The following is an 11,897-nucleotide window of genomic DNA, read 5'->3' on the forward strand; positions in this document are numbered from 1 at the left end:
TATTAGCTAATCCGGACTCATAGAGAAAGTCGTCTAATTATCAATTGCCCTTTTTCCTTTTCATCCATGAAAGAGAAGGAAATGCATTAGGTGTTTTGACATGGAAACCAACATGGACCCACTGGATACTGTAGCCAACAATTAGATCTGGTAGCCAAAGGTCTCCTACTCTATATGAGAGCTACTTGTAGCCACTGCCAATTCAACATGTAGAAAAGATAATAATAGGCTCTCCACTAAGTCTTTATGTGCCTCATGGAGCCTATCTGCTAGCATGCTATAAAATTCTTTTATTGTCTCCATCTAATGTGACTACTGCTCACTGTAATATTCTGAAACCTGATACTCTCCTCCTCTGATGAAAGCCCTTATGACTGCCTGACATTAAGAAGACTGACTACTAGCTCCTTGAATTGATTTACAGAAAACATCTCTTGAAAATGCTGAATTAGTTTGGTTTACTGATGGTTCTTACCTAAAGGATGAAATAGGCCACTATCAAGCAAGCTATGCAATCATCTCTCTAAATAAAACCACTGAAGCCAGTCCAATGCCTCAGGCAACTTCTGTTCTATACATTAATTTGAACTTGCAATTTGGCCAAAGATGGCTAACATTTATACTGACAGCAGGTATGTCTTTGGTGTTGCCCAGGACTTTGGTATGCTCTGGAAATGAGAGGATTCCTGACTTCTTCTGGACAAAGGATAAAATACAGTTATGTTTTAGAACTCTTAGAGGCTATCCAATTACCTACATCTTTAGCAATCATAAAAATCCCTGGACATTTAATGGCAAACACTGACGAAAGTGGAGGTAATCATTTGGCTGCTGTTGCTGAATTAGCAGCATTAGAACACTCTCAGCCCCTAACAAAAGTACCTATGCTACCAGCTGAAATAACTGGAGATTTAAAGAAAACATTATGGCCCGGCCAGTGTGGCTCCGTGGTTGAGCATCGATCCATGAACCAGGAGGTCACAGTTCGATTCCCGGTCAGGGCACCTGCCCCAGTTTCAGGCTCCATCCCTGGTGGGAGTTGTGCAGAAGGCAGCCAGTCAATGATACTTTCTTATCATTAATGTTTCTATCTTTCCCTCCCCCTCTCTCTGAAATCAATAAAAACATTTTTTTAAAAAAATGGAAGCAGAGGATCTAGCTGTCTGACAAAATATAGAAAGAAATGGTTAGAACAAGGCTATAAATTTGACCCCAAAAGAAACATATCAGTAGGTCAAAAATGTCTGACCACTCCTCCAATTGCATACAACATCACATATTACAATATGAACATGACTTAACTCATTCCAACACTTACAAAATGGTTTTATGGGGAACACAGTACTACTGAAAGCCACCTCCAAAGATAACTTCCCTGGTATACTATTAATGCTGTCCCAAGCACAACCCTGGCAAACTCACTCACACCTGTATGGGGCATTTCACCTTGCCTTTGGGATTCTTGAGGTCTGACAAATGGACTTACTTAGTTGCCCCCTTCTCAAGGATAACTATGTGTTAGGAAAGATTTGTATGATTTCTCATTGGGTGGAAGCACTCCCTTGTGGCAGAGCCACAGCCTCAGCAGTAAGTAAAATGCTCTTAGAGAAGAGCTTTCCAACTTGGGGAATCCCATAGAGCTCCACTTCACAGGACAAATTACATAATCTGTTTGTAAGATCTGGCTGATTTAACATTTCCATTGTGTTTATCATTCCCAGTCCTCTGGTCTTGTAGAACAAACTAACCAGGTAATCGAAACTCAACTGGCAAAGCCCTAACCAGTTTCTCAGTGGTTAGAGCATTGGCCATCAGACTGAAGGGTCGAGATTCAATTCTGGTCAAGAGCACATACCTCATACCTCAGTTGCAGGCTCAATCAATCCCCAGCCCTGGTCTGGGCAAGTGCAGGGAGGCAACCAATCGATGTGTCTCTTTCACACAGATGTTTCTCTGTCTCTCCCCACTCCCTTCCACTATCTCTTAAAAAAAAAAATAAAAAAATCAATGGCAACAAACTCAATTGGCAAAACCCATAGTCTTTTTTTTTTTTTTTTTTAAACCCATGGTCTTTTAATCTGCCTTGGCCTAAGGCTCAACCTAAGATCTACTCCCTTCGCCCAAAACAGACGGTCTCCTCTTGAAATTATTATCAGCAGACCCATGAGATGAAATCAAGTAATGTATAAATCTGCACTACTGAAAGGAGACCTGATTCACTATTAAGGAATGGTAGCCCAATGTCTAAAGATGTTAAAATGAATGAATTTGACTAAGACCACCTCTACCAAGGAACTTCTGATTCGAGGACTATGACTTAGCTCTGCTCCCAACAAGCTTTACTGGTCAAATGTGGCCATAAGCTCTCTTCCTGTACACTCAGGAGATTACTTTCCCTTCTACCTGGGACATGACAAACCGGTGTGAGCCTCCCAGCGATGAAGGATCAATGTAGCTTTTTTAAAGATGGACCAACTCTAGTTACTAATGGTTGACCATTGATGTTTTCTAAGGAAAGACCTTGATCAAAATGAGAAAATGTGAAAGAAAACCCACAAAATGAAATTGATATTGTCAAGAGAACAATCTAAAATAGAGCCTGGAGGCCTCTGGGAAGCTGAGCTAACTCACCCTCCTCATGTGAAACAATTTAAACTGGGTTAAACCAAATGGCAACATACTGATACAGTTCCTGGAACTGGCTCTGCAGTATTGAACTTTCTATTAAAAAATAAATTTTCACCTAGCAACAGACATAAGCAATTAATCATGTATAGCATAGTGGAAGTGTGCTTGCCAGCACCAATCACAGCTCTTTCAGAGTAATTTATGTAATCCCTTTGAAAGCCCCTGCCCCTTTTCTGTCTTTATAGACTCTTGTCTCTTTCTTTCCCTCTCAGAACACAGTTGGGTTTCTCCCCAAATCTGACTCTCCTGAATTCGCAGATCACATTCTCATTTCATTCCATTCCCTTCCCTCCCTCGCTCCCTCCCTTCCTCCTTCTACCTCTTTGCTGTCCTTTTTCTTTCCTTGTTTTCCCTCTTGTTCATCTGGTTTTCTCTCCTTTCTATCCCTCAGACTAGGGTTTCCAGCTACAGCCAGTAGCAACCACAGACTTCAGTTTATCCCCTCCGGGGACCTTCTAGCCAACCTCAAGAATAGCAATGGAAGTAAACCAGCCAAAACTCAAGTTCAGGGAGACACCATACTTTGTTACAACACCAAATAAACCAAAAGGAAAATCCCTTCTTTCACCAGCAAACTAAATTACTCTATAAACTGTCCTAAAACCCAGAAATGGTAATGCCAAAGCAATAACGTAACTATTTAATCAGGCTATTTTGTTTTAAGTTTAATCTGAATAAGTATGGACACAAAACATTTTATTAAGCAAAATCAGTACAGGAGAAGTTTCAGTACAGGGAAGATGTTCCTTCAAAGGGAACAAAAATGTTCCCTCTCTTCAAGGTAGTATGATTTACATCAAGAATATTTTCCAGCCTGGCCAGTGTGGCTGTGGTTGAGCATCGACCCATGAACCAGGAAGTTGGGTTTGAATTCCCAATTCCTGGTGAGGGGATGTGCCTGGGTTTCAGGTTCAATCTCCAGTCAGGGGAACATGCAGGAGGCAGCCGATCAATGATTCTCTCTCATCGTTGATGCTTTTATCCCTGTCTCCCTTTCCCTTCCTCTCTCAGATATCAATAAAAACTTCTTTAAAAAATAAGAATATTTTCCACTGTTTTCAAAAGCAAAAACAAGAGTTTAAAAAGCATGGCTCAGTGGTTGAGTATCGACATATGAACCTGGAGATCATGGTTTGATTCCCAGTCAGGGCACATGCCTGGGTTGTGGGTTCGATCCCCGGTGTGGGGAGTGCAGAAGGCAGCCAATTAGTGATTCTCATAATTGATGTTTCTATCTCTTTCCTCTCCCTCTCCCTTTCTCCCTCTTTGAAAATCAATAAAAACATTTTAATAAATAAAAATAAATAAAAAGACCTAATTTCCCACAAATTTATTTGATGAACAATTTTCTCTGGGACCTAAACTATGTGATTTTTTTGAAAAGGACTAAAAAGACTAATTTGCATAGTCTAACATTAACCTGTTTGTATAGTTCTGATACAGTATAACTTCTATGGAAAATATTAACTCAAATGGACTATATTGAGACCTGTAAAGCAAAAAAATATGGATATTAAGAAATTAAAGAATATCATAATACACCAAATCTTATTCCTCAAGGCTTGATATAACTCTCACTAGATTTTTGGAACAATGTTTTATAGTTTTCAGTTATATATCTACAAGTTGTCCTTCTCTTGTTTTTACTAGCATCTATAGCAGATTCCAGATAAAGAAAACAAAAATTAGGGTACAGAAAAATAGATTCAACTTTTCTTTAACCCCTACAGAGAAAAAAAGCAAACATTTATGACTTTTTCTTTAAATCATCCTCAAAAAAAGTGGCAAAAACTAGAAGACAGTAAACATTAGGTTATATTTAGGAGATCTCCTTTCCTATTGGTAAATAAGTACCTTTTCTTGTAATAGAGTATTTAGAGTGGAAGACATAATGTTTGACCACAAAAATTATTTCTATACTATACATTTGTAGACTTTTACCCATTTACTGAAACATACAACTATCTGCTAATGAAGAAAAAAGATCTGCCTGTTTGTAAATGGTGGTTAGCCAAAACAGAGCCTAAATAAGAAAAAGCAGGCCCATCGTATACCCCAATTTGCTTTTCAGTTCCTCCTCTGGGTAGTTCTCTTCTGTCCACTTTGACAAACAAGTGGCAGATCTGCAGATCTGTAAATTTTCCTGACAGCTGACATGCAGAATATAAAAATGGAAACATGCACATTTTATAAACTTTGAACATTTACTTTGAAAAAGGAAGAAAGAATTCAGAATTAAATTTTCTTTCCTCTTAAATGGTGATCAAAGACCACATCATAATGTTAAGGTCGCCGAAGGAGGAACGCAAGAGGCCAAAAGGGGCCCTCCTTTAGCGACCCTAACACCAAATGAGTATCAATTACTCTGGAAAGACAAAAATTTAAGGCTAACCTACTAAATTCACTTCTCAGCTTTGGTTTAAAAAACGATCATCATGATAAATTTTGCAACTGAAGCTGAGGTTTTTCTCTTTTCTGATTCTTTTTCATGATCTTCCCCAAATAAGCCTTGGGGTCCCTACTTTCATTGCTCTAAGTGTACACATTTATTTAGGCTTCAGAAGGCTTCACACATGATAGAGGCTCAAAAATACTTGCTGCATGATAGAACACTAGTAAATGATAAAACCACCATGGTCTAAACTAATTATCAATAATTATTCATTCCTTTAGAGAGCTTATATACTTTTAATACCTAGGAATAAAAGTTCTATTCACTGGCTATGTAACTTTGGCCAACTCATTTGATTTCCATTTTCTTCAACTGTAAAATGGGAATAACAATGCCTTAAAGAACTTCTGTGAGGTTTAAATGTGATAATAGAAGTGAAAATATTCTAATATTATGAAGGCAATTATCCACATTTCTAATGCCTTATATGTCTAAGGTAGGGATGAGTATGCCACTTTCCCATTACAGCAAGTTAAGCTCAACATACCTAAAAACAAATGCATCACACGACTCCCAAACCATTTTCTCCTGTAGACTTTCCAAAGTTTCAAATCTGGATGAGTGAAGTCAATTTTACTTCTTTGTCTCACTACCACTCTCCACCCAATCCATCACCAAGGTCTAACAATCTTCCTCTAATGCAGTGATTTTCAACCTTTTTCATCTCATGGCACTCAAATTACTATAATTCTGCAGAACACCAAAAAAATATATTACATCTTTTGCCAATCTGACACACACACAAAATTAGATATAATTTCGATTCACTCACACCAGACGGCTATTGTTGTGTGGGCTGCTGCTATTTTTTCACTTGACAATCTAAGGGAAAAGAGGTCAGCGCCCGCGACTAAATACCAGGTATTGCATGTTCTTAAAAATTCTTGCGGCACACCAGTTGAAAATCACTGCTCTAACAGTTTCCTTCTTTTCCAGCATTATTAACACCTTCCCTTTACAATCTTATGTCTAGGTCAATGCAACTGATCTCCCAATACTTCTCTTATTCTCCAACAATCAAATTCAGTCCCAAACTTCCGACTTTAGAAACAAATTTCCAACTGCCTAGTTGCCAAATCTATCTCAGTAGATGATGATCTAGAGTACCTTTATATTAACATCTGAAATAGGCACCTTCTTGCATGGCTCTCAGTGATTTCAGCCTGCTGTTTTTTACACCCTTTGTGTGGACTGAACCTCATCACTTTGTTCTAATGAACAGTGAAAAGTGATGTGACTTCACTTCCACGCTTAGGTTACAAAACACTATGACTTCCATCTTGCTAGTGCTTTCTTGCCTTCTTCTCACTTCCTCTCTCTCTCTGAGGAATCAGGCTGCCAAGTAGTAAACTGCTCTATGAGGTGGCCCATGTGGTCAGGAACCAAAGGATGCCACCAACAGTCAGCCATGAGGAACTACGGTCTTTGTCCAAAAGGCAAAAATAATTGAATTGTGCCAAGACCCATAAGAGTGAGCCAGGAAGTGGCTCCTTCCTAGTTGAGCCTCAAGATGACTGCAGCCTTGTGAAAGACCCAAAGCCAGAGAACCCAGCTAAGCTGCACTGAGATTCCTGACCCACAGACACTGAGATAAAAAATGGTGCCCTAGCGAGTTTGGCTCAGTGAATAGTCGACCTGCAGACTGAAAGGTCCCAGGTTCAATTCTGGTCAAGGGCACATTCCTGGGTTGCTGGCTTCAGGAGGCAGCCAATCAATGATTCTCTTCCGTCATTGATGTTTCTATTTCTCTCTCCCTCTCCCTTCCTCTATGAAATAAAAATATATTTTTTTAAAAATGGTGCTTTTTCAATACACTAAATTTGGGAATACATGGTTGCGGGAAGCCGCCCATTGTCTTCACTAGCAGAGAGCCTAAATAAGAAAAAGCAGGCCCATCGTATACCCCAGAATGCTGGTGACCCTTGAGCCCTGGCAAAAGTCAGGGCTATGCACCCACTGTTTAGTCCAGACAATGGTAGCTGAAGCAACTTCCCCACCAGATAGTCATGTAAATCCTTAGTGATAAAATAGTCTGCCTGTTACTGGAACTTGCCTGCCTAAGGGGTATAGGTGTATCCCAAACTGAATAAAAGGATGGCAAGGCCTGAGCCAAAGCGGAGTACTTCCTCTTGGGATGGGCTCCCGCCTGGCCCCCCAATTTCCAAATTATTATTTCTTGTCTCGTCTCTTTCATTTGCGTGCGGCCCCTTCTCCAGAACCCAAACCCTGAACCACACAGGACATGGGGGTCTTCACACATCGTAGCACAGTAATAGATAACACACTACCTAACAGGTTTTTAAATAAGTTCCAGATAGATTAAAAATTAAATGTAAAATGACCAAATCATTTTAAAACTATATGAAAACAAGGATTTATAAAAATAACTTTCTATACTAGAAGTGAAAGGAAAAAGAGTAAGAGTTCTGACTTATAAGTTTTCTCTGTGCCTGAAAATATGTAATAAATCAAAATACAAAGACTAGAAAAATCTTTGCAGCAAGTTTAGCAAAGAACTAACCATACAAAATTAAAATATATTCTATGCAGTTATATAGTTATTATATAAAGGTTTAATATAAATTTTCTGGAACTATAATGAAGAAATCAATAAAAAAAGTGTTTCCAGGGAAGGAAACTCAGTGGCTAAGACAAGTATGTAAGGTAAACACTTAACTCTTTTACCTATTCAGGAAAAAAAATCCAACAAAATATTTTAAAGGAAATACTGATACTAAAATATTAATATGTAAATTTGAAAAATAACATCGGGTATATTAACAAGAAAAATAACAAAAATAAAAAACGGCAGATATTTCACAAAAGAAAAAATAAAATTAATCATAAAGAAAAATTAACTCAAGCCCTGCCAATATGGCTCAGTGGATTGAGCATCCTCTCATGCTCCAAAAGGTTGCAGGTTTGATTCCCAGTCAGGGCACATGCCAGGGTTTTGCACTTGAGCCCCCGGAGGGGGTGTGCAGGAGGCAGCCAATCTATGTTTCTATCTCTCTCTCCCTCTTTCTTCCTCTCTTAAAAAAATCAATAAGAAGATATCTATTTTAAAAAGAAAGAAAAATTAACTCAAAATGGATCAGAGATCTAAATGTAAGTGCTAAAATAAATAATTCTTAAATTAAAACATTTGCATAAGTCTTTGTGATCTTGGACTTGGCAATGATTTCTGAGATATGATACCAAGTATAAGCAAAAGAAGAAAAAATGGATTAGGCTTCATAAAAATTAAAAGCTTTTGTGCTACAGACAATAACATCAAGAAAGTGGCAAGGATGGAGTGGGAGAAATCAATGAGGGAAAAAGGGGACATATGTAATACCTTCAACAATAAAGATTTAAAAATAAAAAAATAAAAAAGTGATTACTGATTTAAAAAAAAAAAAAGAACCTGGAGAGCATTATGCTAAGTGAAATAAGCCAGTTAGAGAAAGATAAATATCACATGATCTCACTCATTTGTGGAATATGACGAACATAAACTGATGAACAAAATTAGATCCAGAGATACAGAAGCATCAAACAGACTGTCCAACCTCAGAGATCCACCAAAGGGCTTGTATGCATGCATATAAGCATAACCCATGAACACAGACAGTAGGGGGTGAGGGCATGTGCTTGGGGGTGGGAATGGCCAATGGGGGAAAAAGGAGACATATGTAATATTTTAAACAATAAAGAATTTAAATTAAAAAAAAAAAGTGAAAAGAGCCCTAGCTGGTTTGGCTCAGTGGATAGAGCGTTGGCCAACACACTGAAGGGTCCTGAGTTTGATTGCTATTTTCTTTGAAACTGTTCACCATTGTGTCATAGAGTTCTCTACCTTTTTTTTTTTTAAATATATATTTTATTGATTTTTTACAGAGGAAGGGAGAGGGATAGAGAGCTAGAAACATCGATGAGAGAGAAGCATCGACCAGCTGCCTCCTGCACGCCCCCCACTGGGGATGTGCCTGCAACCAAGGTACATGCCCTTGACCGGAATCGAACCCGGGACCCTTCAGTCCCCAGGCCGATGCTCTATCCAGTGAGCCAAACCGGCTAGGGCAAGTTCTCTACCTTCTTAAACAGAGTGTCATACAGTTCTCTACCTTCTTAAACACGATGACTTAAGGTCATTGTGACCATGATTATTGTACTAGGAAGTAATATAGCTGAACCTGCATGTTAATTTTTCAAATCTTCTTTGTCCTACACTGTCAATTGCCATTTCCTCTGTTACATTTCCCATGATAACCTTTTCCATTTGTGATTCCAATGGATTCTAGTTTGAAAATTATATAACTATTAAATAATACCCTAAATAAGGGATAATAGGGTTCTGAATGAAAGTACAGCATGGCTTTATGAGAATTCTCTGCAGTGCTTCTAAGAAACTTGTTTAACTTTTCCATTCAATTAAGACTGGATTTCAAAAAAAGATTTGAGGGTGTCAGAAAATTGACCTCCGGCTACATGGAATATTACCTTACCTTGCTTTCTTTTTTTTCCCCCCTTAAATCCTTACCTGAGGCTATGTTGCTGTTGTTTTTTTATTGATTTTTAGAAAGAGAGGGATAAGAGTGGAAAAAGAAGGAGGGAGGGAGAGAGAGATGGAGGGAGGGAAGGAGAGAGTGGGAGAGGAAGGGAGGGAAGGGGGGAGGGAGGGAGAAAAATATCGATGTGATGATCAGTTGCCTCCCTTGCACGCCCCAACTGGGGATCGAACCTGAAACCTAGGTATGTGCCCTGATGGAAACTGAACCTGCAACCATTTGGTGTACAGGACAATTCTCCAATCAACTGAGCTACACCAGCCATGGTTCTTTCTTTCTTAAGTCATATAAAAATATCCCTGCCAAGTAATTAATTTTATATGGTTAGTAAGCCACATACAAAAATGCATCATGATGATTCCAAAAGTGGGCCTAGACACCTCACAGTAACTATCTACACTTTTTTTCTGTATGTTAATATAGTCATATATGTTCACATATATGGGTACTAGAGGCCCAGTGCATGGATTTGTGCACCGGTGGGGTCCCTCGGCCTGGCCTGCGGACATGCCCAGAGAGGCCCCGGATTGCGAGAGGGTGCAGGCCAGGCCAAGGGGCACGATCAGGGCCTGGGAGGGACCACGGGAGGGCTCCAGGGCATGTCTGGCAGGGCCAGACCCCTGCAGCAAGCTAACCTACTGGTCAGAGCATCTGTCCCCTGGTGGTCAGTGAGCGTCATAGCTACCAGTCGAACAGTCAGTTGCTTAGGCTTTTATGTATATAGATTATTCATGATAAATGTATATCCTTCACAAAATCTTGGCTTTAATCTAAAGTTTCACACAAATTTCACAAGCATCACAAGGGCTAAAAAGGACTAGAGTCAGGCAAAATTTCCTTTCCCTAAAGAATTCATCCCTTTAGTTCTAGTAAGATGGAATATCCTAATTTTATCCATTCTTAAGATTCTGGAAGGGTATTTTCCTCTACACTTTACATATCAAAAAAACAAACAACAACAACAAAAAAAAAACTGTTGCTTGTCCAGGACTCTCTTCCTGCTCCTTAAGTTTTTCATTTGTATTTAGGAAAATTAACAAATGTAGAATTTCTCACCAAGACAGAGCGCTAGTAAGTGGCCTGGTCAACTCAAACTGAAACTCTAGTATAACTGGTTTAGAGTATCAGAGGCACCAGCTTATGTACCTCTGCCTTTGTATTCAAACCATTTATGTACCTCTCCCCTTTTAAGTCACAAACACCCGGAGGGCAAGAATCCTTCTGATTCATTAATTTCATCCAGTCACTCGACAAATACCTTCTGAGCACCTAGTGTTTGCGAGCTTCTGGAGAGAAGCTCACAGTCAAGCAGAGAAGGCAGGCTTGTAAACAAATTGCAACACGACAGAAAAAGAGAAGCGGGTACGGAATTAAATCAGAGTAAAGAGTTACTCTAAGGTTGCAGAGGAAGTTCAAGGATACATGTAGGTATTCTCCAATGGGCTTCCATACATACCTGTTGAGCGGACAAATGAATGGATTAAATCTCGCTAAGGAAAGATGTGATCCCAGGTCCAAAGGAAATCAGTTGCTTCGGGAAGTCAGTGGAAAAGCTTTACTTTTCAACAACGGCAGGAACGCAGATTCCAGCACCCTCACCTCACCCTCACCTCCACCCCAGGAGATCACCTTGGAGAAAGGGCCATCCATACCTGTACTGCCAGCTTTTTGCATTGCCTCCGCGGCCGCCGCCGCCGCTGCTGCTGCCGCTGCTGCTGCTGCTGATTCCACCCCCACCGCTGCTGTTGCTGCTGTTCTTGTTCGGGGTCACCGCCGGGGCCGGGGCCGGGCCCTCCAGCTTTCCCTCGCTCTCTGAGACTTTCATGGTTGACACGGGGTCAACCCCCTGCATCTTAACTCCAAAGTCCATTTGCCCTTCTTGGGCGCGGAGAACGACTCTGCCCTTGTGTGGGTGATGGTTCCCAAGATCTGACCTCAGGGGATCCCACGAGCTAAGTCAGACGGTGGCCGGAGTGGGACCCATCAGAGGGTCCCGGGAAGGAAGACAAGCGTTCCACTGGAGGGGAACTTTCCAGCGGGCGAGGGGAGCGCGGACAGGAGCCTTTCCACATGGATCTCCTTCCCGGCAGCGCCGCGAAGAACAATCACCCCGCCAGAGGGCTTGGTGGCATGCTCGGAGCAGAGGCAACGCGGGCTAGTCGGGGGCTGGTGCCAAGAGGGCCGGGCGAAGGCCGGAGGACCACGGA

At 40.5% G+C, this 11,897-nt stretch overlaps 1 protein-coding gene across 1 annotated transcript in view; it reads right to left on the reverse strand.

Annotated features, from left to right (window-relative positions):
* Window positions 1–11,891, reverse strand: part of OSBPL11 (oxysterol binding protein-like 11) — a 91,348-nt gene extending 79,457 nt beyond the window's left edge. Inside the window, exon 1 of the mRNA XM_005873130.2 lies at window positions 11,343–11,891. Within this exon, the coding sequence (XP_005873192.1) occupies window positions 11,343–11,560 (218 nt within the window). The 5' untranslated portion in view covers window positions 11,561–11,891. The remainder of the gene's footprint in view (window positions 1–11,342) is intronic.
* Between the last annotated feature and the right edge of the window lie 6 nt (window positions 11,892–11,897).

The sequence above is a fragment of the Myotis brandtii genome, unplaced genomic scaffold (assembly GCF_000412655.1).
Source record: "Myotis brandtii unplaced genomic scaffold, ASM41265v1 scaffold4, whole genome shotgun sequence".
In the NCBI taxonomy this organism is placed as follows: Eukaryota; Metazoa; Chordata; class Mammalia; order Chiroptera; family Vespertilionidae; genus Myotis; species Myotis brandtii.